General features: G+C 41.9%; 1 protein-coding gene and 1 long non-coding RNA gene across 5 annotated transcripts in view; one reads left to right on the top strand and one right to left on the bottom strand.

Moving 5' to 3' along the window:
- The window catches only part of MRE11 (MRE11 double strand break repair nuclease), a 73,707-nt gene that overhangs the window by 43,490 nt on the left and 5,217 nt on the right, over window positions 1–25,000 (top strand). For 2 of the 4 annotated variants that reach the window (XM_085889249.1, XM_085889251.1), the window contains exons 14-18: window positions 4,783–4,948; window positions 6,371–6,442; window positions 6,639–6,691; window positions 16,163–16,218; window positions 18,836–18,899. In XM_085889249.1, coding sequence (XP_085745375.1) covers window positions 4,783–4,948; window positions 6,371–6,442; window positions 6,639–6,691; window positions 16,163–16,218; window positions 18,836–18,899 — 411 coding nt within the window. The remainder of the gene's footprint in view (window positions 1–4,782; window positions 4,949–6,370; window positions 6,443–6,638; window positions 6,692–16,162; window positions 16,219–18,835; window positions 18,900–25,000) is intronic. The other 2 variants (XM_085889250.1, XM_085889252.1) reach the window with 2 other exon arrangements.
- Window positions 12,811–25,000, bottom strand: part of LOC147023634 (uncharacterized) — a 22,465-nt gene continuing 10,275 nt past the window's right edge. The window contains exons 2-3 of the long non-coding RNA XR_015060311.1: window positions 13,438–13,514; window positions 12,811–12,956 (exon numbers count right to left, since the gene is read on the bottom strand). This is a non-coding gene — a long non-coding RNA (uncharacterized LOC147023634). The remainder of the gene's footprint in view (window positions 12,957–13,437; window positions 13,515–25,000) is intronic.

Genomic DNA, 25,000 nt, shown 5'->3' with positions numbered 1-25,000 from the left:
TGCCTGTGAAACGCTAAGATGATAGTTTATAACTGGGCCGAGATTCAAATGCACAAACCTCTCGGCCATCCTGCCAACCCCAGGACTACATCGAGTCCAAAGACTGCTCACATTAGCCTGTGCGGTCATAAGCAAGGAAATGAGGCCATTTGCCCATCACTGCTGTGCAACATTCTTAAGTTAGTTTTTGCAGCAGGTGTAAAACGTCTATTTCTGAATGAGCCGGGTTTTTTTTCCGAGTGTTACTTCCCCTCACCCGTTTTTCCTCGAAGTGTCCCTTTGTTGTGCCCCTCTACCCTCCTGTTGGTGTGTTTCCCTACTTTCCACTGTGTTCATGTAGTTGTGACTTTTCTTCTTTAAGACAATTTTAGCTAACAACAGTCTTCTTGATGCTTGCTAAAGTCTAACTAATGCAATCTCATAGCTCTCAACCCAAACCTGCTTGAAGGAGTGAGAATATTTTGTAACCAGGGTCCAGGTGCCACAGGCCTCAGTTAGGTCCAGGATGACGCCCTGTTGGGGTGGGGCGGAGCCCCCCTGCCCAGACCAAATATAGTTACTCGAGCAACCATTTAATTATCAACTGCTTCTAAAACCAATAAAATGGAATATAAATATTTAATTGCAGTGAAATAGATTAATTTATTGTCGTGAATTAACACTTTATAATTAATCTCGGATGCGTCCGCTGAGTAGTAGTAGTAACACTTTATATGTCACAGATAATGAAAACTCTCTTGGCTGAGGCAATGAATGTATCCGTTTAGTTCCATTTATATTAATTTTGAAACTGCTCATTGGTCATGTAACTAACACACAATTCAACTTCAAACTCATATTGACAGACAAAACTAATTTGGTTATAATTCTATATGTACACTTGTATCATACTTACATTTTCACCAATGGTGTTTTGACTTACAAATGCTGTTGGTAGGGATCTTGATGAAGACTTGATCTTTTCAAAGTCCTTGTGTGCATTTGTTTTGACGTGTCTTTCAACATCATGCAGTTCTTGGTGTTTGCAGCTGATTGATCGATTGCAAACTGTGCATAGGAAGTAATGCTTATTTGTCGAATCAAACATGAATGTTGTCGAATCTGGATTGAACTTCACGTCGTACTTCACGGCATCATTGTACTTGGTAATCTTTGGTTGTTTTGATGTTGAAGGACCATCACATTCAGCTACTTTCGTCCATGCTTGCTTGCGAGAGTGACAACTAAAATGGCATCCACTGAACTGTATGGAACAGTCACAAGGTTTTTCATTGCTTGGAAACTCAGCTGTTTTGACTAGGGACCCATCCAATGACTGTTAAAAATAAATGACTTTTGTTAAAAGTCAAATTGAGCCAGGAGAGCCAGCCCAGAAGGGAGAACAGTACTCCATCAAGCTGCGGATGAAAGCCTTGTAGGTGGACAGGAGCTCAGGTGCGCCAAGGAAGGACTTTGCACGACGGAGAATACCCAGCCGGCGTCTGGCTTTGGAGATCAATTTTAAAATATGGCTTGCCCAAGAAAGATCATGGCTGAGATTGAGACTCAAGAATTTGAGTGACTAAACCTCTTCGAGAGAGTTGTTCAGAAAGTAGGTGGATTGATTTGCGGAATGGTCCTTTCGGAGAGAGATAGTGAGTGTGTGGGATTTCGCAGGATTGCAAAACCTATTTCAAGTGTTTGACCAGTTTGTGATTTTGTCAAGGTCTGAGGAGAGGAAAGAGGCTGCTGCCTGTCTGTCAAAAGGATGAGAGGTATCATGGCAGAGAGTGGAGTCATCAGCAATGAGATAAAAAGGATTTTCCAGAGTCAGTGAGATCATCGATGAAGATTAGGAACAAGATTGGGCCGAGAACACTGCCTTGTGGTACTCCAGTCTTGACAGAGAGAGGAGGAAGAAAGGGTTCCGTTGAGAGCCACACACTGGCTATGTGATTGGAGGAGGTCTGCGATCCAAGAGTGGAGTTGGCCTTGGATTCCACAGGTAGGAATTTTGGAGAGCAAGGTAGGATGCCAAACTGTGTCAAAAGCTCAAGATATTCCAGAGAGACGATCCTGATATCATGTCTGATATTGAGGGCCCTCATCCATTGTTGGGAAAGCTGAAGCAGCTTGTGCAAGGAAGAGTGACCAGGTCTGAATCCGAATTGATAATCTGAGATGAGGCTGTTGGATAAAAGGAATGATTTTATGTCAACTGCAATGATGGATTCCATGACCGTGTTGATTATTTGAAGTAAGCTAATTGGTGTGTAGTTGATGGGATCCATTTTTGCACTTTTTTATGTAATGCTGTGATGTTGGCTGATTTCCAAGCAGATGGAAGATGACCGATGGTAAATAGCAGAGTGAAAAGGGCATAGAGAGAGGAAGCGCAAGAGCAGCAGAGCACGATTTTAAGACACATGAGCTGATGCTCATGGTCCAGTTGCAGAGTCAGTCAAGGATTGCAATAAACTTTTCCAGTATGACCGGAAAGGGTAGGTACAAAAAAAGAGGGGTTGGGACACAATAGTTTGAAGCAAACACAGAATTGAGGCATTCGACCTTCTCACAAGTGGAGTCGGCTGTGGTTCCATTAAAAGTGAGGGAAGGAATGGAAGGGGAGCATATACCAGAGACAGACTTGACAAGGTGCCACCAGATTTTGGAGGAGGGAGACAAGTCTGAAAGTTCCTTCTTGAGATTGGACAGATGTTCTTTTCTGGCTCTCCTAAAAGTAGACATACACTTGTTGTAGGCTTTGTGGAATGATCTGAGGTTGCCTTCAGTTGGATTTCCCATCCAGGAGGAAATGCAAGTTGTTTTAAAGCAACTGCCTCACTGCAGGATTCAGAGAACCAAGAGTGGGAGGATGGGAAGGATAACTGAAGAAGAGATGCGATGAATCTGTGCATAAGAGCGAGCAGGTTTTTGTGGAAGAATTCCCAGGCTGAGCCAATATTTGTGGCGGTAGATATAGGAGACCGGTCCTGAAGAAAGATGACTGCTTGCAGTCCCTGCCAGTCTGTTTGAGCAAACTGCCAGACTCGCCGGCATAGGGGCTGTTCTCTGAGAATGGCCAGAGAGATATTGACCTTCACAAGCACATGATGAGATCAGCCAATTGTGGCAGAGGACGAACAAGTATCATTACCAAAGCCAAGAGGGAAGAGAAATTTGCCATTGGGACAAATCTGGGTGGGAAAGTTGACAGATTGAGTCAGAAACATTTACCTGGTTTTATACCCCAAAAATGAAAACTACACTGCATCATATCGAGAAGCACTCAAAACAATATTTTTCTGGATCTCTCAATATAAATGTACAGAGCCATTCTATTCAGCTTAATATTCCCTAAAAGGAAATGTACATTTTTATCTCACCTGGACTTTAGTCAGGTGAGCTTGTGCGATCGAGCAATGTCAGGTCAGGTTAGGTATGGCAGCATGCGCCAGAGCAGCGCGTCGCTGCGTCCACTTTCCGCTGGTACTCTAGTGGCCTCCGTCCTGCCATCCCACAGGCAGATGCCTGGCCCATCCCCATCTGCTTGAGATTCCGATCAACCTGCTGCAACCACGAGGCACATGGTCAGTCTGGTGGCCTCCTCCACTCACGAGGGTCCCTTACTGAGAGAGTCTGGTGAGCAGGATCAGCATCAGGAAATGAGCCACATGTCCATACAGTCACAGCTGACGCTCACGGACAATGCAGGTAACAAATCTCACCTGAGTCTCTCTCAGCAACCGCTCGTTGGACACAATGTCCGATCAGCAATAGCCAAGGATTCTCCAAAGAGACCTGGTACCGAAGGACTTACGTCTCCGTCTCAGATGTCATTGAGTCAATCAATCAGTCAGTCCGTAAATACTTCAGTCATTATCGCTTGAACCAGACACACTATTGTGATGAAACTTGGCCAAAAGAAGGTGTATTGACCGCATCAAAATCTGTGCTCATTGTGGAGGGGGGGGGGTTTGCCCTTCCCCCCAAAAAATAATAATAGGTATTTGCTCTCTTCTACAATTCTACAACTACATACATTTGTGTAGTTGCTCTCTTCTACAACAACACACAATTTTGATGAAACTTGACCACAACCTTCATGTACCAAAGTGTATTGACTACATCAACATCTGTGCTCATTAAAGGGGTCAACATTAAAGGAGTGGGGGGGGGAGGGGTTGACTCCCTCAAAATATGTATTTGCTCTCTTCTCCGAAACTACACGCACACAATTTTGATGAAACTTGACCACAACCTTCATCACCCGTGATGTACCAAAGTTTGTCACAGCATTAAAAAATCAGGGTCCAGGAGGGTCTGTATGGGGTTTGAGTGACTGTTGCTCCTGATCCAAGTGAGTTTCAGGACACGTGGTCCTATTTTTATACCACTGGTGGATTGTTCTACGATCCAAAGGTTTTGAGAGGGATTGATTCTCACATAGCTATTCTGTTGTTTTGAATGGAATGAGATTGCTCTCACTGAAAGACTGAATAATAAGGCCATCAAAAGCTGAAAGCCAATGTCGGTGAGAACTTTTGGCTTGATGCCATAATTTTGGCTCGATGTAAAAATAATTGCTGAAATAATGACAGTCTTGTAATTCGTAAATGCTTTAATGGAAATAATATTTGTATTTTTTCTGTTTGAATTCTGTAATTTTTATAGTCAGGGACCTATCTTTGTTTCTTTTGAGGAATAAGATGAACCCCACTACAAAGTCCTTCTTTGCCTCAATTATTCTGCCTCGGGTTACATTGGAAACTTATCGTGATGGACAAAGTGTTGTTCATTTAGGCCGTGACAAGAGCACGGGCTCGGCGACCTGATGACAGAGTGGAGACTATGAGTATCGCAGACAGCGATGATAGTGCAGGGTCATCTGGGGAAGGGACAGCTGCTCCAACACCACGGGGTCGTGGCCAGCGTGGACGAGCAGCAGTGACCGAACGTCGTTCACGTGGTGGGTTTTATGATTCTCGTCCTGTAACATTCTTTTATGGTTGGCTCTTGTTTTGTCCATAGTTTTTTGTTTTGATGTTCAATGAAAATTTGGGGATGTCTTTTTAAAATATTTACATACTGTGTATATATATATATATATATATATATATATATATATATATATATATATATATATATATATATATATATATATATATATATATATATATATATATACAAATACACCAGCACATAGGAGAGGGTAGTACTCCATTGAGCTATGGACAAAGGCCTTGTCGGCTGTGAGCCATTTAAAATTATCATGGAAAGATTTGGAATGATCTGGAATTGATTATATGCTGTCCTGACAAATGGAACATGTCGTTCAATCCTGGCAAATCGCATACTGACCCCTGTCGCTCCAGAAGGATCGTCATATGAACCTACCTATGTCCAGAGTCAGCCACTAAAAGAGGTGCAGTCTCTTGAATGCCTAGGCCTCATTATTAGTCATGACCTTTCCTGGGCTAAACTATATCTCAAAGCTACCCACAAACTGGGCATCCTCCATTGTTCCAAGTTACTCCTTGAAAATTTTAAATGTCATATCAGCTCTCCTCGATGAGCTGGTGTGTGCACGTGCGCCGAAGCTGTCATCATTTTTGGCATCTCGTGCAATGATGCCAAAGCACAAGGTCTTTTGCACTGACATTCCAGACAAGTTAATGGCCTCTCTCTCTCTCTTTTTTTCTTCTTTTCTTTAAAACCACTTTTCCTTTGGTCTACCTGCCTCTACGTTTGTGCTCTAACCCTTCCCAGCATCTCCAGGATGCTCTAGTTTTTCTCATAACCCCCTCCTGACTAAAATCTAGGTTTGGTGCCCACTCCCACTCTTTTGTTCCTCTTTTCTTCAATTTGTGGAACTGTCTTCCAGAGGCGGTTCAATTGCATTCTTCTCTCCAGAACTTCAAAAAAGTGCTGCAATTCCATATATTGTGATCTCCCATCCCTACCCATGATATATACCTCCATTAAGCTGACATAACCCAATGCTCATATTTGCAGGTTACTGTGTTTCCTCCTTTCTCTCCTCTTTCTTTTCTTATCCTGTTCGTTCACTTGCTTGATGTGCCCCACAGCCCCACTCTCAGGACTTAACGTTGCCTTTTTTTTCATTATATAACCTTGCTCTTCCATTTGCCTTGATTTTGTTCACAGAAAATGTAAATCCAGACAAACATTTTAATGCCACTCTTCTGACCAGTCTCTCAAATGTATTTTCAAATTCACCTCCTGTTCCTTACCATTTACCATTTTAATTCCAACCTTTTTTCCATTGGGCTTTCCTATTTACAGAAATACAGTCATAGTGAAGGAAAGTTTGAATTTGCTTCGGTGTCTGCGTGTACACAATCATGTGAAAGTAACTTTTATTTTGCAGCAGGGCGGAGAACAGGAGGTAGACGGCAGAAAGGTGTTGTGATTTCCTCACCTGGGCCATCTATCCGTGAAGGTACTTGCTTGTGCTCTGTCTTGTACAACATAAAGTCCACATTGGTGTTGTTTTCCTCTCCTCCCTCTGAATTTCTCACCTTTATTGGCCTCTTAATTTATCATCCTTCACTTATTAATTTACATGTCATTCCATCTTCTTACATTTCCTTGACACAACCTTTTTGATAATGATTTAATGTTATTGTTGGTTTTAGTTTTTAGAAGCAAACAAATGCAAGCTTCTGGTGTTCAGCCAGCCCAACATCATGTGAGTTTCTTGTTCAACTCCACATTACCGTTTTTGGGTGCTTTTGATGTCTATCATGTTGGTTAGGTGGTTTTGGTTTCTGTCTGTCCGAGTTGCCTGAACCTCTTTGATTTCGCAACATCACTCATGTAACTCTCAATCCTCAAAACCTACCTCCACCCCTCACCCCACATTATTTATTTGTGATGGCTCCCTGATAAAAGCTCTGGTTAAGATGGCCAATTCAACATGTTTTTCATTCATCGAGTTTCACAAAATTGCTACACATTCACTATGATGCTGCTTGGTAAGGTAGGCCTTCTTGGTGGTGTTGTTGAGAGATTGAACAGAGACTGTATACTACTTCCACGAGTGCAATGATTATACAGCAGAACAAAAGTTAATGCTTTTTCAAAACGATTCTCGTGTTCGTCGATTAATTTGTATGTCGGTTAGAATTCAACAATGCACGAGCAGAGACTTGGTGTCTTCAGAAAGTATTCACACCCCTTGACTTTTTAGCTCACCTGGAACATAGTTCCAGGGAGCTTATGGGATGGCGCGTCGTCCGTCCGTCTGTCCACAAATACATGCGATTTTGATGAAACTTTACCATAACGTTCATCACCATGTGTGTACCAAAGTTTGTTCATGGCATTAAAAAAATCGGGCCCTAAGGGGGTCTATGGAGGGAGTTTATTGGGGGGGGGATTCCTCCCTCAAGAGGTATTTGCTTTCTTCTCAAACCACACACACAATTTCGATGGAACTTGACCACAATTTTCATCACCCATGATGTACCAAAGATTGTTCATGGCATTAAAAAAAATTGTGGTCTCATTGGGTCTACAGGAGGGTTGCCCCCCTAAAAGAGGTATTTGCTTTCTTCTCAGAAACTACACACACAATTCCGATGAAACGACCACCACCATCACCCGTGATGTACGAAAGTTTGTTCACGACATTAAAAAAAAATGGTGTCTAAAGGGTTCTACACAGGGGTTGCCCCCCCCCCCCAAATATGTATTTGCTTTCTTCTCTGAAACCACACACACAATTTCAATGAAACTTGACCACAGTCTTTATCAACCATGATGTACCAAAGTTTGTTCACGGCAAAAAAAAATCCATTGGTATTTACTTTCTTCTCCATTATATATTTTTGGGATCATCCATGCCCACCAATGGTTCCCTGGTTCATATTTTGTGTTGTTACAGTCTGATTTTAAAATTTACATTATTTTTTTCTCACTGATCGCCACATAAATACTTCATAATGTCAAATTGCAAAATTGTTTTTTGGGGGGGGGGGGATTTTTTCAAATTAATTAAAAATGAAAAGCTGAAATATCTTGAGTCGATAAGTATTCAACCCCTTTGCTATGACACTCCAACGAGTTCAGGTGCATCTAATTTCCTCAGATCATCCTTGAGATGTCTCCACAACTTGATTGGAGACCACCTGCAGCCAATTCAATTGATTTAGAAAGAAACACACCTTTCTGTATAAAGTCTGACAGTTGCCAGTGCATGTCGAGCAGAAACTCTACCATGGAGTCCAAGGAACTGTCTGCAGAACTCTGAGATAGAATTGTGAGGAGGGATAGATCTGGGGAAGGGTATAAAACAATTTCTAGAGTGTTGAACGTTCCCAAAAATACAGTGAGCTCCATCATGAGGAAATGGAAAGAATATGGAACTACCCAGACTCTTCATAGAGCTGGCCATCTGACCAAATTGAGCAATTGGAAAAAGGACCTTGGTCAGGGAGATGACCAATGACCACTCTGACAGAACTACAGAGTTCATTGGCTGAGATTGGAGAACCTGCTTGAAGGACAACAGCCTCTGCAGCACTTCACAAATCTAGGCTTTGTGGGAGAATGCCCGGAAGCCACTCCTGAGAAAAAGGCACATGACAGCACGCCTGGAGTTTACAAAAAGGCACGTGAAAAATGATGAAAGCATGAGGCAAAAGACTATCTGGTCTGATGAGACGAAAATTGAACTTTGGCCTGAATGCAAAGCGCTACATCTGGCAGCAACTGAGCACAGCTCATCACCCATCTAACACCATCCTTACCATGAAGCATGGTGGTGGCAGCATCATGCTACAGGGATGCTTTTCAGCAAAAGGGACTGAGAGACTTGTAAAGATAGAGGGAACAATGAATGGAGCCAAATACAGGCAAATCCTTGAGAACCTGCTTCAGAGTGCAAAAGACCTGAGACTGCAGTGAAGATTTACATTCCAACAGGACAATGACCCCAAGCACACAGCCAAAGCAACACTGGAATGGCTTCAGAACAAGAATATGAAAGTCCTTGAGTGGCCCAGCCAAAGCCCAGACTTGAATCCCATTGAGAATCTGTGGAAAGGCTTGAAGATTGCTGTTCATTGACGCTCCCCATCCAACCTGACAGAGCTTGAGCAAATCTGCAAGGAAGAATGGGAGAAAATCCCCAACTCCAGGTGTGCAAAGCTGAAGCAGATATAACCAAGAAGACTCGAAGCTGTAATCGATGTCAAATGTGCTTCGACAAAGTATTGACTCAGCGGCTGAATTTCATTTTCAATAAATTTGTAAAAAACATGTTTTTACTTTGTCATTATGGGGTATTTTCTGGAGATTTGTGACAAACCATTAAAAAAAAAATTGATCCATTTTGAATTCAGGCTGTAACACAACAAAATGTGAAAAAGTCAAGGGGTGTGAATACTTTCTTAAGGCACTGTATATGGTGGTAATGCAATAACAGAGATAGGGATTTTTCTTATATGGAGTTGTTAATATGTGAATCAATTTACCAGCAAGTGGTTATGGGAGGTAAGATAAATTGACAATTTTTGAAAGAGAATTAGATAAGCACATTGAAGCAGAAGAATTAGGAGGATATCAATGTTTGGGAAGACGACACATGTGCTGCACGCTTGAGTGCCTTGGCCTCTTGCCGTGTATTTTAATGAGCGCGTGCACACATGCACACACACACACACACACACACACACACACACACACACACACACACACACACACACTCCCGTCTTTCTTGAGAATTCCACCACCTGAACCCACCTGTGATGATTCAAGTGCCTCCATTCTGAAAGATGTCAAGACCTCATAAGGTAGTGGAGGCAATGAAGGAGAAAGCAATGGAATTGAGAGGCTGCAAAGCCCGAGGTGGTGTGACATGGAGAGGAGGGCTGCACCGGCGCTGACACGGGAACAGCATGGCACGCTCACGAAATGGAGACCCACAGTGCTCAAATATATCTTGCTGCATGGAGCAGAAAGCGAGAGAAGTATGCACGCATCATAGCAGCAGGATATGTGGCACCGAGCGAAGCACCAAGGCTACCATCTCGGTCCAGACGAAGAACGATCCGTGTGGTGGCACCAGGAGGAGAAAGAAAGCGAGTGCAAGTGGGGCCATCGTGCCGGAGATTAAGCATGGTGTCAATGGCTGAGGGAGCTCTCGGGAGGCCTCGAGTGGGTCTTTGGAGACCATGAAGAATAAGAATGGGGGCTTCAACAGCTGTGGAGTCAGAGAGATGTCGCCACACGGAGCCGAAGGGAGGAGAAGCGCTCATGGCTCGTAACGGCAGGCCATGCGGCCCTGAGCAAAGCGGTGAGGCTATCATCTCGGTCAGGACGTTGAACATTCTGTGTGGTGGTACCCTGAAGAGAAAGAAAGTGGGCACGAGTGGGACCATCGTGGCGGAAATGACGCATGGTGCAAACGTCCAAGGGAGCTCCCGGGAGGCCTCGAGTGTCGCACCTGAAGCCCCGTGCATGACGCATGATGGGGCAGGTGTGTTGGAGAGCTATTAAAAAAACAACTCTGAATGAAGGGTCACAGGCCCTTAACAGAGGAGGAAGCTTTGTGAAGTCTGTGCGGACACACCAGGCAGCCGGGGTGTGTTCCACAAATATAAATAGCTGCACCATCCCCAAAAAGAGGCGGAACCCTGCATCAAAGCACAAAGCTAAGACGATACTGCCTGTCTCAATGGAAGGACCAAAGCAGGACAGCAAATAAAGAAACAATGAAAGCTTGAATGCTGAGGGGAAGAATGATGTCCTTCCATGCAGAACGTGCTCTGCATTTGAAGTGAGGGGGTGGGTGGTGGAGGTGACCAATTCATGGCTGCAGCACACACACACACACACACACACACACACACACACACACACACACACACACACACACACACAACAGATGAAGAAAGGACAAATGATAATGGGCAGAAGGACGAAGGGGAACAGAGGGGGAGGAGAAGGAGGAGGAGGATGATGAACAATGTGATTCAGAATAAGAGCTGGCAAACAAGATGGAGGAAATAGAATGACATGATAAACATACAAAAACATGAATCAGAACAAACAAATCTTTTTAAAATAATAGCAAAATCAGCCCCCTTGAGAGAAATAAACAGTGAATTTTGCAGCAGCATTACTAATCTTGAAAAAATAACAACAAAACAGCACAAGAACAGTAAAGGTTCCACAAATAAAAACCAAGCACGACAATGGAAGCAAGGGCTCAAGAGATGGAGGGAGATGCTCAGAAAGGAGACAGGACAAATACAGCAATTCCAAAGAGGAAATCAAAGCCCAAAACTAAAAATGAAAATACAAAGAAACAAAAAAATATATAACATTGAAGATAAAGATTTCAAGGTTATGGTTGCTGAAAACAAACTGAAAATATAAATTATTTCAAGAAAAGTAAACTACGACGACGAGGTTAACAGCAAGAGAAAACAAGACCAGATGTTCAAAAACAATCCGAAAAGATTCTACCATGAACTGGGGAAACGGAAGCAGAATGTCTCATCCCCTCCTGAAAAAATATGAACTGGAACAATTCTGGAAATTAATTTATGAGCATTGAAAAGAACACATGAAGGAGGTGGAATGGATCTGAAACCTGGAAGAGAAGAAGGAGTGAATCTCGAGAAAATGACCCCAGTTATAATTGATGCAGAAAAGACAAGACAACAACTTGCAAAGATGGCAAACTTCAAAAGCCCTGGCCCAGATGGGATACCGAACTTCTGGCTAAAGCAATTTGATGCTCTCCATGTTCACTACGCTCGAGCATTCGGTGAACTTATCCAAGCGGATTGGGAAATGGATGTATGGCTCGCAGAAGGTAACACCTTCCTCATCCAAAAATCTGAAGAAACTCAACTACCTCATAAATACTGACCAATAACCTGTCTACCAACAACATACAAACTTTTAACAGGAATCATCACAGAAATGATGTACCACCACCTAACACAACAAGGAGGCCGAGAGGCAGAACAGAAGGAATGCAAGAGAGGGTGTTGCAGAACAATAAACCACTTGCTACTAAACAAGGCCATACATGAAAACTTAAATACGAGAAGAACAAAACTGTCTACAGCCTGGATAGACTCTCAAAAAAAGCTTTTGATAGTGTCCCACATTCATGGATGATAAAGTGCATGCAAATGTACACGATAAATCCCAAAATAATCAAGCTGATTGAGAAAGACATGGACCTCTGGAATATCACATCAATCCTGCAGCACTCAAAAGGAAAGGTCAAAATACCAGGAGCGAAGATACAATGCGGGTTCTTCCAAGGGGAGAGCTTTTCCCCTTCCTGTTTTGCCTTGCTCTGGATCCACAAAGTAACCTCATTAATAAGCAAGGACATGGATACACCCCAACGTCCAATGAAACAATGTCCAAAGAAACATGAATGGTGACATATCTACTGTACATGGGTGACTTAAACCTCTCCACCGAATGACGAAAAATTGGCAGAACAACTGAAATTAGTGAAACGGTACTGTTGTGGAATTTATAAACCGACTCGGTGTAATTACTATTACTAAGTTTCGCAATACACAAGTAATCCACTGTCCACAAGGAAAGTACATCTGATCAAAGAACATTTATTACATGGTACCACAGAGTCCAAAACACTGAGATGTGGTAACATCCACAATGATTTGCACTAAACTAAGCTTACATTTTCCGATATGTATATATATATATATATATATATATATATATATATATATATATATATATATATATATATATATATATATATATATATATATATATATATATATATATATATATATATACACACACATATGCCTTGGTAGGAGTGGAGGGGCCTGGGAGAACACACAGAGATAGAGAGATTGAGATTTGGTCATGATGACCTACAGCTGGCCTTGGTGAGACTGGTTTCACACGAGAAAGGCATCTTACTGGTCAAAAGGTTGTTAAACAAGATACTACAAGCAGACAGGGAAGTAGTGGAAGAGAGGTGGGAGATAAAACATCAGGTTACAGGTCCTGGTAAATATACTTGGTTTAAGGCAATGTGATTATGTACTTTTCAATACAAAGAAATGAATAATTGAACATAAGGAATCGATTATATTAAGAGCAGTGAGTACATCGATAAAAAGAAACAGTGAGTACATGAAAAGAAAAGACAACTTGTTTTAAAAGGAATATTTCCCCATCAGTACTCAGACAACATCCAAATGGAATTTGTCCGAGATAAATGTGCCAAGTGCACATTCGTGCAAGGGAGGCAAACAAAAACGGACAACACAAAAATCGATTTAGATACAATGCAGGAGCTAACTAACAAAGCATCTTTCAAATACTTCAAAGTAGAAGAGGGCCACCAAATTTGTTATTAAGAAAATGCAGAAAACAATTACCAAAAAAAACTTGCATAGAACGATGCTGATGCTGAAAACATACCTTTCTTCAAGTAACAAAATCAAAGCCGTAAACCAACTTGCAGTGGCAGTGTTCAAATACAGCTGCCGAATAGTAAACTGGGCAAGAGAAAAATCAAAAATCTTAATATCAAAACAAGGAAACTTCTCATTATCCACAAAATGTTCTACAAAAAAATCAGTGCATCCCGAAAATATATCTGCCAAGGAAAGGAGGAGGTGGCAGCCTGATGGAACTCAACTAAGTACTCAGTGCGACGACTGTAGGATTAGCAGAGTACGTGAAAAGTTAAACAGACTACCGAAAACAATTTCGACACAAGCATGAACAATAGTCAAAAGAGGTATCTCTCGCTCTCCTTGCAAAAAAAACTTCCAAAAACAGGTGTGAATAGAAGATGTCATGCACCAAACTGAAAGAGCAACAAATATAGCCCCAATGATTGCAAAAGAGACAAAAGAAAAATACAAGGCAAAATATCAACAGATATACAGTGACAACTGGGAGAAAGACAAAAGAGCAGGGAAATATAAAAAAAAGAGTTGGACAGATTGGGGATAGACAAAGAAGGATCACTAGAATGCCTCAGAAGAGGTCAGCTCAATTAAGACAGAGAATGAATCATTAAAAATGCCCAGGACCAAGGACAGTTTTCAAGCAATTGTTCTGAAAGTTTTTGGTGTGTAGTTGACCGGCCAAGGACAGCAACACTTAATTTTGGTGAAGATCCGAATCTGGATGTGGATCTGAGAATTTTAAAGTGATTATTCACCGTTGATTGGGCCAAAACGATATATAGCACAATATCTCAAAAGGTTATGGATGGATTCACATGAAACTTGGTGGACAGGTTGGGAATGCAACTGGGAAGAATTGATTCAATTTTGGTGAAGATCTGAATCCGGATTCAGACACGAGAGTTATGTAATTTTTAAGTGATTCTTCACCATTGAGAGATGGGGCTGAAAACTATATTGCATGATATCTCAAAAAGTTGTGGACGGATTCGAATTAAACTTGGTGGACATGTTGGGCATGAGACAACGACGAATCCATTAGATTCTTATGAAGATCAGAATCTGGATCCGGATCCGTGAGTTTGTCAAATGATTCTTCACCATTGAGAGATGGGGCCAAAAACTATGTATCGCATGAGATCTCAAAAAGGTATGGACGAATTATGACAAAACTCAGTGGATGAGTTGGTTAGGTTGCAATAACAAGCCAATTTGATTTTGGTCAAGATCCGGATTCAGATCCAACCTCTCAGTGGCATACAAAATGTAAACTATTCAGCCTGGCGGTGGTATGTGCTCTACCGAGTGCCATTCCATTTCGCCATGTGTCACTCTATGAGTGATTTTTCATTATCTTGCCAAAACGAAGTTTTTGCAAGATATGTTAGTCAGCTTGTATGTTTTTTTTTTTTTGTTTTTTTTTTTGTTTGTTTGTTTGTCTGTAATCACGTATAAAAAATTCTGCAGAGCACAGTTATCATTGGAAATTTTTGTAACTTCGCATATCAGAGGCCTATAGAGGTCCCTTTCAGTGCACAAAATTTTGAAGGTCAAGGTCAAAGGTCAAGGTCACTTTGTCGCAAATCAGGGGAGTCGACGAAACCCTTATTTTTTGAGTAATTTTGATCGGATCGTCTTCAAACTTCATGGGAATATAGTTCATGGTCTGGCGCTCAGCTGATTAATTTTTGGTGGCGATTGGCCTTGACCTTCATGGTTAGCGCCTGAGGTCAAACATATTTGACCCCAAGGTCAAATTTTCAAGTTTTAGGAACCATATCGTGTTGTACCTCAAATTGAACACCTCGATGAGTGCTTTCGAGATATGTCAAGCTTGAGACATTATGACGTCATTTGGTGACGTTATGAGGCAAAAGCATATTTTTCATGGTTACTCTGTAGAACGATACCTCATTCGAATCTCTCGTAGGCAGATATTCCTCAAGGAGTCGCTCCTGGTGGATAGCAGCTCTGTTCACCTCAGTGTGACCTTAAAGAAGTCACACGTGGTCACCTTTTGGCAAGATACGGGTCACCCTGCAGGTGACATTGGTTTATTTGTCTGTCTGTTTGTCTGCGAGCATGATATCTTATAAAGTTATGGACAGGTTATGACAAAACTTGGGGGTTGAGTTGGGTGAGTGACAAGAACAAGCCAATTCAATTTTGGTTAAGATCCGGATGCAGATCTGGCTTATCGGTGGGATACAAAACATAAACTGTTCAGCCTGGTGGAGGTATGCACTCTACAGAGTGCCGTTCTCGTTTGTGTATGCGATTCTCCCCAAACTTAAGTCCCACAGCATAATTACGATGAATAGTACAATAAAACAACTCGATTTGATGCACAAATAATACTGTCTACACTCTATAACATCTATAGCCACAGAGTGAGCACAACTTTTGCACTGCTCATGTCAATCGCAGCTGCCTCGGATGAGCTTGTGCTAACTTTGAACGCGATACAGTCCGGTAATTTTTTTTTATGACAATCTTCAGAGCTCTGTGGTAACTTTTCTTAAGATGAATGACCATTTTCGACCACAATAAATCAATCGGTGGTCGAATTAGACAGGTGGTTGCTCACTTGAGGTTGTCTTGAAGGGGAAAGTCTGCTGTGGCCCCCGAAGTCAAGTTGTCACAATAACGAGGGGCTGCCTAAGAGTGGGACGACTTTGTTTCCATCTCGTAAGACAACCAGTGTGCATCTGAATGTCTGTCATTGACAGATTCCTGACAGGAACGATGTTTCCTGGTGCCGTGGAAGCAATCCAGCTGAAACCAGGTGATTTAATGCTATTCATATCGTATCTTTGCAAGTTTAATCACTCTTAAGTTTTTTTTTGTTTGTTATTTAATTGTATTCATGTTAGAGGCATTTATGCCACAAGCTTGAAATATGACAGAGTCATTGATAATTAATCTCTCTGGCTCGTAATCCTGAAGGCGGTGATAAGCAGAAATCTTGGAAATACAGCTCACAACAGAGACACTTCAGAATCCCGACTGGAATCCCAAATGGCTCGGCTTCATAAACAAAAATGTGAAAAGTTTTAGATTCTTCCATTGTACACTTGAAAGTTCTGATTCCCAGTTAAAAAGTTAAAAAAGATAAGTTAAACAGCTTGAAAAGATAGCTGACAAGTGGTTGAAGACCTTGATGTATGTGAAGTTCCAGGAAATTATTTAAGATATCGCTAAGAAAATGCTAGAAAAAGGCTTTTTTATTTTATTTTGGAAAGCCTTTAGTGCCTGATGAGAGTTTATTGCAATGACAAACAAACGCCTACCTCTTGAAGTCTGTCACTGTCCTCTCATGTCAATTGTACTATGTCACCGATTTGAGGTCCTGAAGTCACATTTTACATTACGTGGAATTTCCGCGGGTCCCTGCTCCTGTCACATTTGTCACAGGATATAGCCTATTCTTGCTTTATCCATTCTTCACTGGAATCTGATACATTTAAAATAAATTGCTGATCCACACTTTAAATAGGAAAGAAATACTTTATAAAATCCACATGCAGTAAACAGTCATACTGTCTTTATCGTGTCAGACGACACAGACCCCATTCTGTGTGTACTACAGCTATTGATGTGTTCAGAACTGCTTTCTGCCTTGACACGTCGGCCACACAACAGAAAGAAGATTAGAAGTTGTTTGGCTTCAGTACAGGACTAGAGAAAGACTTAATGTTGATACTGATTGCCTCTAAAACCTACAATAAGGTAAAATGTGTTTGTGGCATGGCATGCTGCATGTACACATTTACAGCAAAGTGATGTGTATGTACTTTGTAAAATAGTGACCATTCACAGGTATACTTTGTCATGACAAAATTTTAAAAAGAGACCACTTCCTTCCTGTGTGTATCATGTAACAGTACTATATTCAGATGTCTAATAGCCACCGAAGGTGGGCGGAGGTTATGTTTTCAGCCCTGTCTGTCTTGTTTGGCTGTCTGGTTGTTTGTCTGTGAGCAAGATTTCTCAAAAAGTTGTGGACGGATTGGGAAGAAATTTGGTGGTGGTTGGGTGTGTGTGACAGATGAAACGATTACATTTTGGTGAAGATCTAGCTCCGGATACTGGAATTTTTAAAGTGATTCTTCACCATTGTGAGATAATAATGCCTGGGGTTGGCTTCATGGTTCGGGTAGTGGGCTTGGGATCCGAGGGTCCTTAGTTCAAATCCTGCTCCGCCATTGAATTAATACCAGGTGGGGTTGACTCAGCCTGTCATCCTTCTGAGGTTGGCAAATGAGTACCAGCTTGCTCGGATGATTGAGCCATTCGAGTATCCTGTGTCGGAGTGGCGACCCGTCCATGATTGTGCCCAATAGCTCAGGAGACTGCTTCGGCAGCACCAACACTCTGTACAGAGTATGGTCCCAACGGATGGATGGATGGATGGATGGAGGGATAATTCCAAAACCAATATAAAGCACAATATTTCAAAAAGTTATGGACGGATTCAGCCAAAACTTGCTGGACAGGCTGCGTGTCTGATAGGGACAAATTGATTCGATTTTGATGAATATCCCGACACGAGAATTTTTTCATTTTCAAAGTTATTTTTCACCATTGAGAGATAGGACCAAAAATGATATATAGCATGATACCTCAAAACGTTGTGGACAAGTTATGACCAAACTTGGTGCATGAGTTGGTCAGGTGACAAGAACAAACCGATTCGATTTTGGTTCACTTCTGGATCCAGATCCGATCTATCGGTGGGTACAAAACATAAACTGTTCATCCTCATGGAGGTATGTGCTCCACAAAGTGCTGTTCTAGTTCTGCATGAATTGTTCTGCTTTGATCCATCGACCATACATCAGAAGTCAGGTTAACAGCGTATCTTTCTGGCCTCAAAACAGCATTGAAATAACTAAATATTGTTACCTCAAAATTTCATAACTCCAATAAAGTAGGATGAGTGTTTGATCAATTGTCTTATTACATACATGTACAGTCATCAGTATTTGTTGCTGTGATCAATATATAATGCATGCTATTCAATACATGTGCCTCATTCTATGATGAGCATCAAAGAAAAAGGAATAAGTGGTGGTGATAATTTTTCACATGTCAGAGTTGCATGTGGAGGGTTTATTCACAGCCAAAACGTAACTGGCCACAGGTGTGTGTGTGTGTGTGTGTGTGTGTGTGTGTGTGTGTGTGTGTGTGTGTGTGTGTGTGTGTGTGTGTGTGTGTGTGTGTGCGTGCGTGCGTGTATGTACGCATATCACTTTTTGGGGGGGTGATACAATCACCCTACGGGTAATGTGGTAGTTGTTCAATAATTGAACGATTTTCAGTGTGACTCAGTGTTTCGAACAAAATTGTTTGCACAGCATCACCTCTGTTTGTTAATCACCTGTGTGACTTTCTCTTTGCAGTGTCTCTTGGCGAACTTCTTCACAGAGAAATGCCTCACAGGCCCAAGGAGTTGTCTTTGACGATGTAAGGAGTGAATCGCATCTGTTTGGGAATGTATGGTAATGTATGACTTCGATCAACTTGTGGCCTCCATATCATCAGAGATTAGTTTCAGTCATTGCCCAAATTTAAACACTTGCAACACACTCGCAGGGTACGGTACCGGTTTCTGACAGGTTCGTGGATGTCTCACCTCAAATGAGCAATTTTTTGGAGTGTGTGTGGGAAGAAACAGGAATTCAACGTAAAGTGATGATCTGGACCGTGATACGTGGTACATGTTTACCTTTATATACAATGGCGTCCGCTCAGATGAACTATATCGTAAGTGATTTAAATTTTTGAGATATCCTGCTCAAAGACAAACAAACAAGAAAGATGTCGTGCATCGCACTGTACTTGCGAAATCCAAATAAATAATAGTTTCCAAGGAAACAGTAATTTGGAAATTAAAAAAAATTGACCTATCCAGTGTTGACGTGATGGAATGTTGTGCATAACAAATTTGGTTGATACATTTTCTAATTGCCGTCTAATAGGTGTTTTTCATTTCATTTCATAGGTATGAAAAACACAGCACAGGTATACAGGTAAAATCTGTACACAAAGAGAACACTGGTATTACATATACAAATAAAATTTATCAGTGGACAGTAATACATCAATAATCTGCAGGATTACAAAAAAAGTAAACTAAATGACCGTCTATTTGTTCTCCACGGTGCAATACAGACAGAGGAACGCAACAATCCACAATAATAACAACAGCAGCAGCAATAACAATAACAACAACATTAAAAACAATGAAAATATTGCAGACAAGGATAGAAATACATATTAAAATAAATAATACAACTAGAAACAGGCAATAAATCACCCTATAAAAAAACCAATTCAGATAACGATTGTGGAAATGCTTCAGCAATTGTGTGAGGGCCACACCCATTCCTAATATTATTTTGATATGTTTTGGATGGCATTGACCTTGACCTTTACCTTTGATTAATTTTGATCAGATTTTATGCACATATACTACTTGTTTGTACAAGCTATGCAAGTTTCAATCTGACATCTTGCAAAATTCCTGAGGTTTGGTAATAATAAAATCACAAAAATATCTCATTTCATTATAATGGGGTGAAATTGTTGTCATGGACAATGTTTTCTTTTTGCCACGTGGGACTTTTTCTATCAACGGAATCGCAGGCCGTCGCACACGAATAACTTTGTGAGGTGGCAGGTCGATAATCGACCGTGAACGCCAATAACTCGGCCACGTGACTTATGGTTCGTCTTCGAAGCCGTTTGCTGAAGGGTGACGTGACCTCCTTACCAGGGAAAGTAGCCTCGATGTGTACTTGCGTTAACCAGATTACCGACCAGATCAGGTGCAGTCGAGCAGAACTTCCAAGTACATACCGGCGACAAAGCAAATCTTTGGGGAATAACGTCCAGGCTAAGCTGGGGTGTGAGCCATGCTGGACCAATGAAGGAAAACATGAAAACAAGCTGGGAACATTTCTACACAGGGCATTTATTTACAACCAGAATGAGGAAAGGTATGTGGCACAGTGAATGGGATTTATTGGTATGTACTGCAGAGAAAGCAAGGGATCAGTCAGGTGCGGCAAAACACAAGCAATCTTACAAAAGCAGACACAGAGCAGAGTTATCCCATTATATCTTCAAAAATCTTAATTTATGCTAGGACAGGTGCCAACACACACACACACACACACACACACAGAAGATTAGATATAGCCCAGAGAGAAAGAAAGCAGGAGAAAGTAAACGTCCTCTCAATACCTGGCATGGTTGGCAGACCAACACAGCCCAGAACGCTTAGGGATAGGTAGGTGGGAGGAATGGTTGTGCATATGATGTGGGAATGGGAGGTGTGGTGTAGTGCAACATGGGGGTACAGCGTCGTGCAAGAGGAAAATGTGAATGTGAGTCAGTTTGTTCGCTCCTTCGGGTTCTGCCCGTAAAACAGGGGTGGGGAACCTCCGGCCTCCGGGCCGTATACGGCTCGCGAGACCGTTTGATCCGGCCCGCGAGGCTATTCATAAAAATAAACAAAAGCAACCTCAGAAATACAACACAAAAAAAAACTCCAGACAGCGATTATTTTTTCCTAAAAACATAAAGTAAACGGACAGCTGTCTTCTGTTTCACGTTCAGAGTCAGTGAATGCAGCACGTGCGTAACGTAATGTGTGATCGCGTAATCTCATGTCATCATTTCATTCAGTATATGCAAACATGGTGACTAACAAGAAAAGAAAGGTAGATGCGGAATGTTGTACTTTCCAAGAGAAATGGGCAAACGATTATTTCTTTGTGGAAGTAAAAGGCAAGCCAGTATGCCTAGTTTGTCGGGAAGCGCTCTCGGTGATGAAAAAGTCCTACCTCGAGCGTCATTACAGCTCGAAACATGCAAAACTGGACGAGTTGAAAGGACAAATGTGCTTGGATAAAGTTAACGCTCTTCGGCGGAGTTTTGGTGCTCAACAAGCAGTCTTCATAAGACCACAATCTGACCGAGACAACACTACGCATGCTAGTTTTGTGGTGAGTGAGCTAATCGCTAAGAAGCTGATGCCGCATTCAGAAGGAGAATTTGTGAAGCAGTGCCTTGTTGCCGCTGCGGAGCTGCTTGCACCGGACAAAGTAAAATTGTTCCAAAGTATCAGTTTGTCTCGAAGAACTGTCTCAGATCGGATTACTGAAATGGCACAAGATATTGAGAAAACACTGAAGGACACCACAAGAGATTTCCAGTTTTTCTCTCTGGCCTGCGATGAGACAACGGACATAACAAACACCGCCCAACTAGCCATTTTGTGCGGGGGATGACAGCTGAGTTTGATACGAGTGAGGAGTTGCTGTCTTTGCAAGCCATGCATGGCACCATCAAAGGTGAGGATTTGTTTGAGCAAGTTGTTTTGGCTATGGACAAATTCGAACTGCAGTTTGACAAGTTAAGTGGCCTGGCCACGGATGGAGCCCCAGCCATGGTTGGCACGCAAAAGGGATTGACGGCATTGGTCAAAAAATAAATGAGTTGTCTCAGTCTCAATCCAAGTGAGTTCGTTGTATGCCACTGTATCATACACCAAGAGAATCTGTGTGCACAGTCCCTGAAGCTCAAAAATGTGATGACAAGTGTCGTTTCCACCATAAACGTCATCAAAAGCAAAGGGCTGAACAGCCGCCAGTTCAAGGAGCTACTGAGTGAACTAGAGTCAGAGTACGGAGATCTGGTTTACCACTGTGAGGTGCGGTGGCTGAGTTGCGGAAATATGCTCACACTGTTTTACTCACTGAGAGAAGAAGTGAAACAGTTCATGGAGATGAAGGGGAAACCTGTCATGGAACTCAGTGATAGCAAGTGGCTGTGTGATTTGGGCTTCATGGTGGACATTATGAAGTACCTGTCAGAGCTGAACGTCAAGCTCCAAGGTCCCAACCAGCTTCTCAGCTCTCTGCAATCAAATGTGAAATCATTTGAAGCTAAACTAAAGCTGTGGCAAGTGCAACTGGAAAGGGGAAACACTGTCCACTTTCCCATTCTGCAAGAACAAAAGCCTGCTGTGACATCTGAATATGCTGCTGGGTGTGCAAAACTCCTCCAGGAATTTGGAGAGAGGTTCCAGGACTTGAAAAATGTAAACAAAGGGAACTAAACATACAGTGGGGAGAACAAGTATTTGATACACTGCCAATTTTGCAGGTTTTCCCACTTACAAAGCACGTAGAGGTCTGTAATTTTTATCATAGGTACACTTCAACTGTGAAAGACGGAATCTAAAACAAAAATCCTGAAAATCACATTGTTTGATTTTTAAATGATTAATTTGCATTTTATTGCATGAAATAAGTATTTGATACATCAGAAAAACAGAACTTACTAGAGGGGGAGCACTCGGGAGAGTGCAAAACCTCCGCCGCCAATACTGCTGGGTCACTCAAGTGAACCTTATATCTTATTCATTAAATATGATGTCAACAGTGCTGACAGAGTTATAGTTCTTTTCTCCAACATTTTTTTTTGGGGGGGGGGGAGGGGTGGCGTTGGAAATCACTTAAAACATGTAGAAATGCAAAAAAAAAGAAATCAAAATTTTGTTTAAAAAAAAGTTGCAAGAATTTGGTTTTCTCTAACAAATTTTGTTTTTGGGGGGGGAGGTTGGAAATCACTTAATATATGTAGAAATGCAAAAAAAAATTTTTTCTCGAAATTTTTTTTTTTGGGGGGGGGTTGGGAATCACTTTAAAAATGTAGAAATGCAAAAAAAAAAAAAATTTTTTTCTCTAACAATTTTTTTTGGGGGGGGGTGGAAATCACTTACAACATGTAGAAATGCAAAAAAAAAAAATTTCTCAACAATTTTTTTTGGGGGGGGGGTTGGAAATCACTTAAAACATGTAGAAATGCAAAAAAAAATATTTTCTCCAACAGTTTTTTTTGGGGGGCGGGGGAACAAGTCCAAAATTTAATGGCATGATCCTTAGACCATACCTAACCCCCCCCCCCCACCAAGTTTCGTCGAAATCCGTTGAGGAGTTTTTCCATAACACTGTTCGCAAACAAACAAACAAACAAACAGAAAGGGGTGAAAACAGTAACCTCCGTCCATCTTCGAAGATGGCGGAGGTTAAATATTTGGTACAGAAACCTTTGTTTGCAATTACAGAGATCAGACGTTTCCTGTAGTTCTTAACCAGGTTTGCACAGACTTTTGATTTTGATTTTGGCCCACTCCTCCATACAGATCTTCTCCAGATCCTTCAGGTTTCGGGGCTGTCGCTGGGAAACACAGACTTTCAGCTCCCTCCAAAGATTTTCTATTGGGTTCAGGTCTGGAGACTGGCTAGGCCACTTCAGGACCTTGAGATGCTTCTTACGGAGCCACTCCTTAGTTGCCCTGGCTGTGTTTCAGGTCGTTGTCATGCTGGAAGACCCAGCCACGCCCCATCTTCAATGCTCTTGTTGAGGGAAGGAGGTTGTTGGCCAAGATCTCGTGATACATGGCCCCATCCATCCTCCCCTCAATACGGTGCAGTCGTCCTGTCCCCTTTGCAGAAAAGCATCCCCAAAGAATGATGTTTCCACCTCCATGCTTCACGGTTGGGATGGTGTTCTTGGGGTTGAACTCATCCTTCTTCTTCCTCCAAACATGGCGAGTGGAGTTTAAACCAAAAAGCTCTATTTTGGTCTCATCAAACCACATGACCTTCTCCCATTCCTCCTCTGGATCATCCAGATGGTCACTGGCAAACTTCAGATGGGCCTGGACATGCGCTGGCTTGAGCAGAGGGACCTTGCGTGCGCTGCAGGATTTTAATCCATGACGGCGTAGTGTGTTACTTATGGTTTTCTTTGATACTGTGGTCCCAGCTCTCTATAAGGTCATTGACCAGGTCCTGCCGTGTAGTTCTGGGCTGATCCCTCACCTTTCTCATGATCATTGAGGCTCCACAAGGTGAGATCTTGCATGGACCCCCAGACCGAGGGAGATTGACTGTTATCTTGAACTTCTTCCATTTTCTAATAATTGCGCCAACAGTTGTTGCCTTCTCACCAAGCTGCTTGCCTATTGTCCTGTAGCCCATCCCAGCCTTGTGCAAGTCTACAATTTTGTCCCTGATGTCCTTAGACAGCTCTCTGGTCTTGCCCATTGTGGAGAGGTTGGAGTCTGATTGATTGAGTGTGGACAGCTGTCTTTTATGCAGATAACGAGTTCAAAAAGGTGCAGTAAATACAGGTAATGAGTGGAGAATGGGAGGGATTCTTAAAGACAAAACTAACAGGTCTGTGAGAGCCGGAATTCTTCCTGGTTGGTAGGTGATCAAATGCTTCTTTCATGCAATAAAATGCAAATTAATTATTTAAAAATCATACAATGTGATTTTCAGGATTTTTGTTTTATATTCCGTCTTTCACAGTTGAAGTGTACCTCGAATAAAAATTGCAGACCTCTACGTGCTTTGTAAGTGGGAAAACCTGCAAAATCGGCAGTGTATCAAATACTTGTTCTCCCCACTGTATTTGCCACGCCGTTTAATGTGGGACCAGCTGATGTGCCTGACAACCTACAACACGAAATCATTGAGCTGCAAAGC

Source organism: Eptatretus burgeri, chromosome 7 (assembly GCF_056783735.1).
Source record: "Eptatretus burgeri isolate ZD-2024b chromosome 7, Ebu_testis_v1, whole genome shotgun sequence".
NCBI classification, from domain to species: domain Eukaryota; kingdom Metazoa; phylum Chordata; class Myxini; order Myxiniformes; family Myxinidae; genus Eptatretus; species Eptatretus burgeri.
This window is presented reverse-complemented; position numbering and strand designations above follow the sequence as displayed.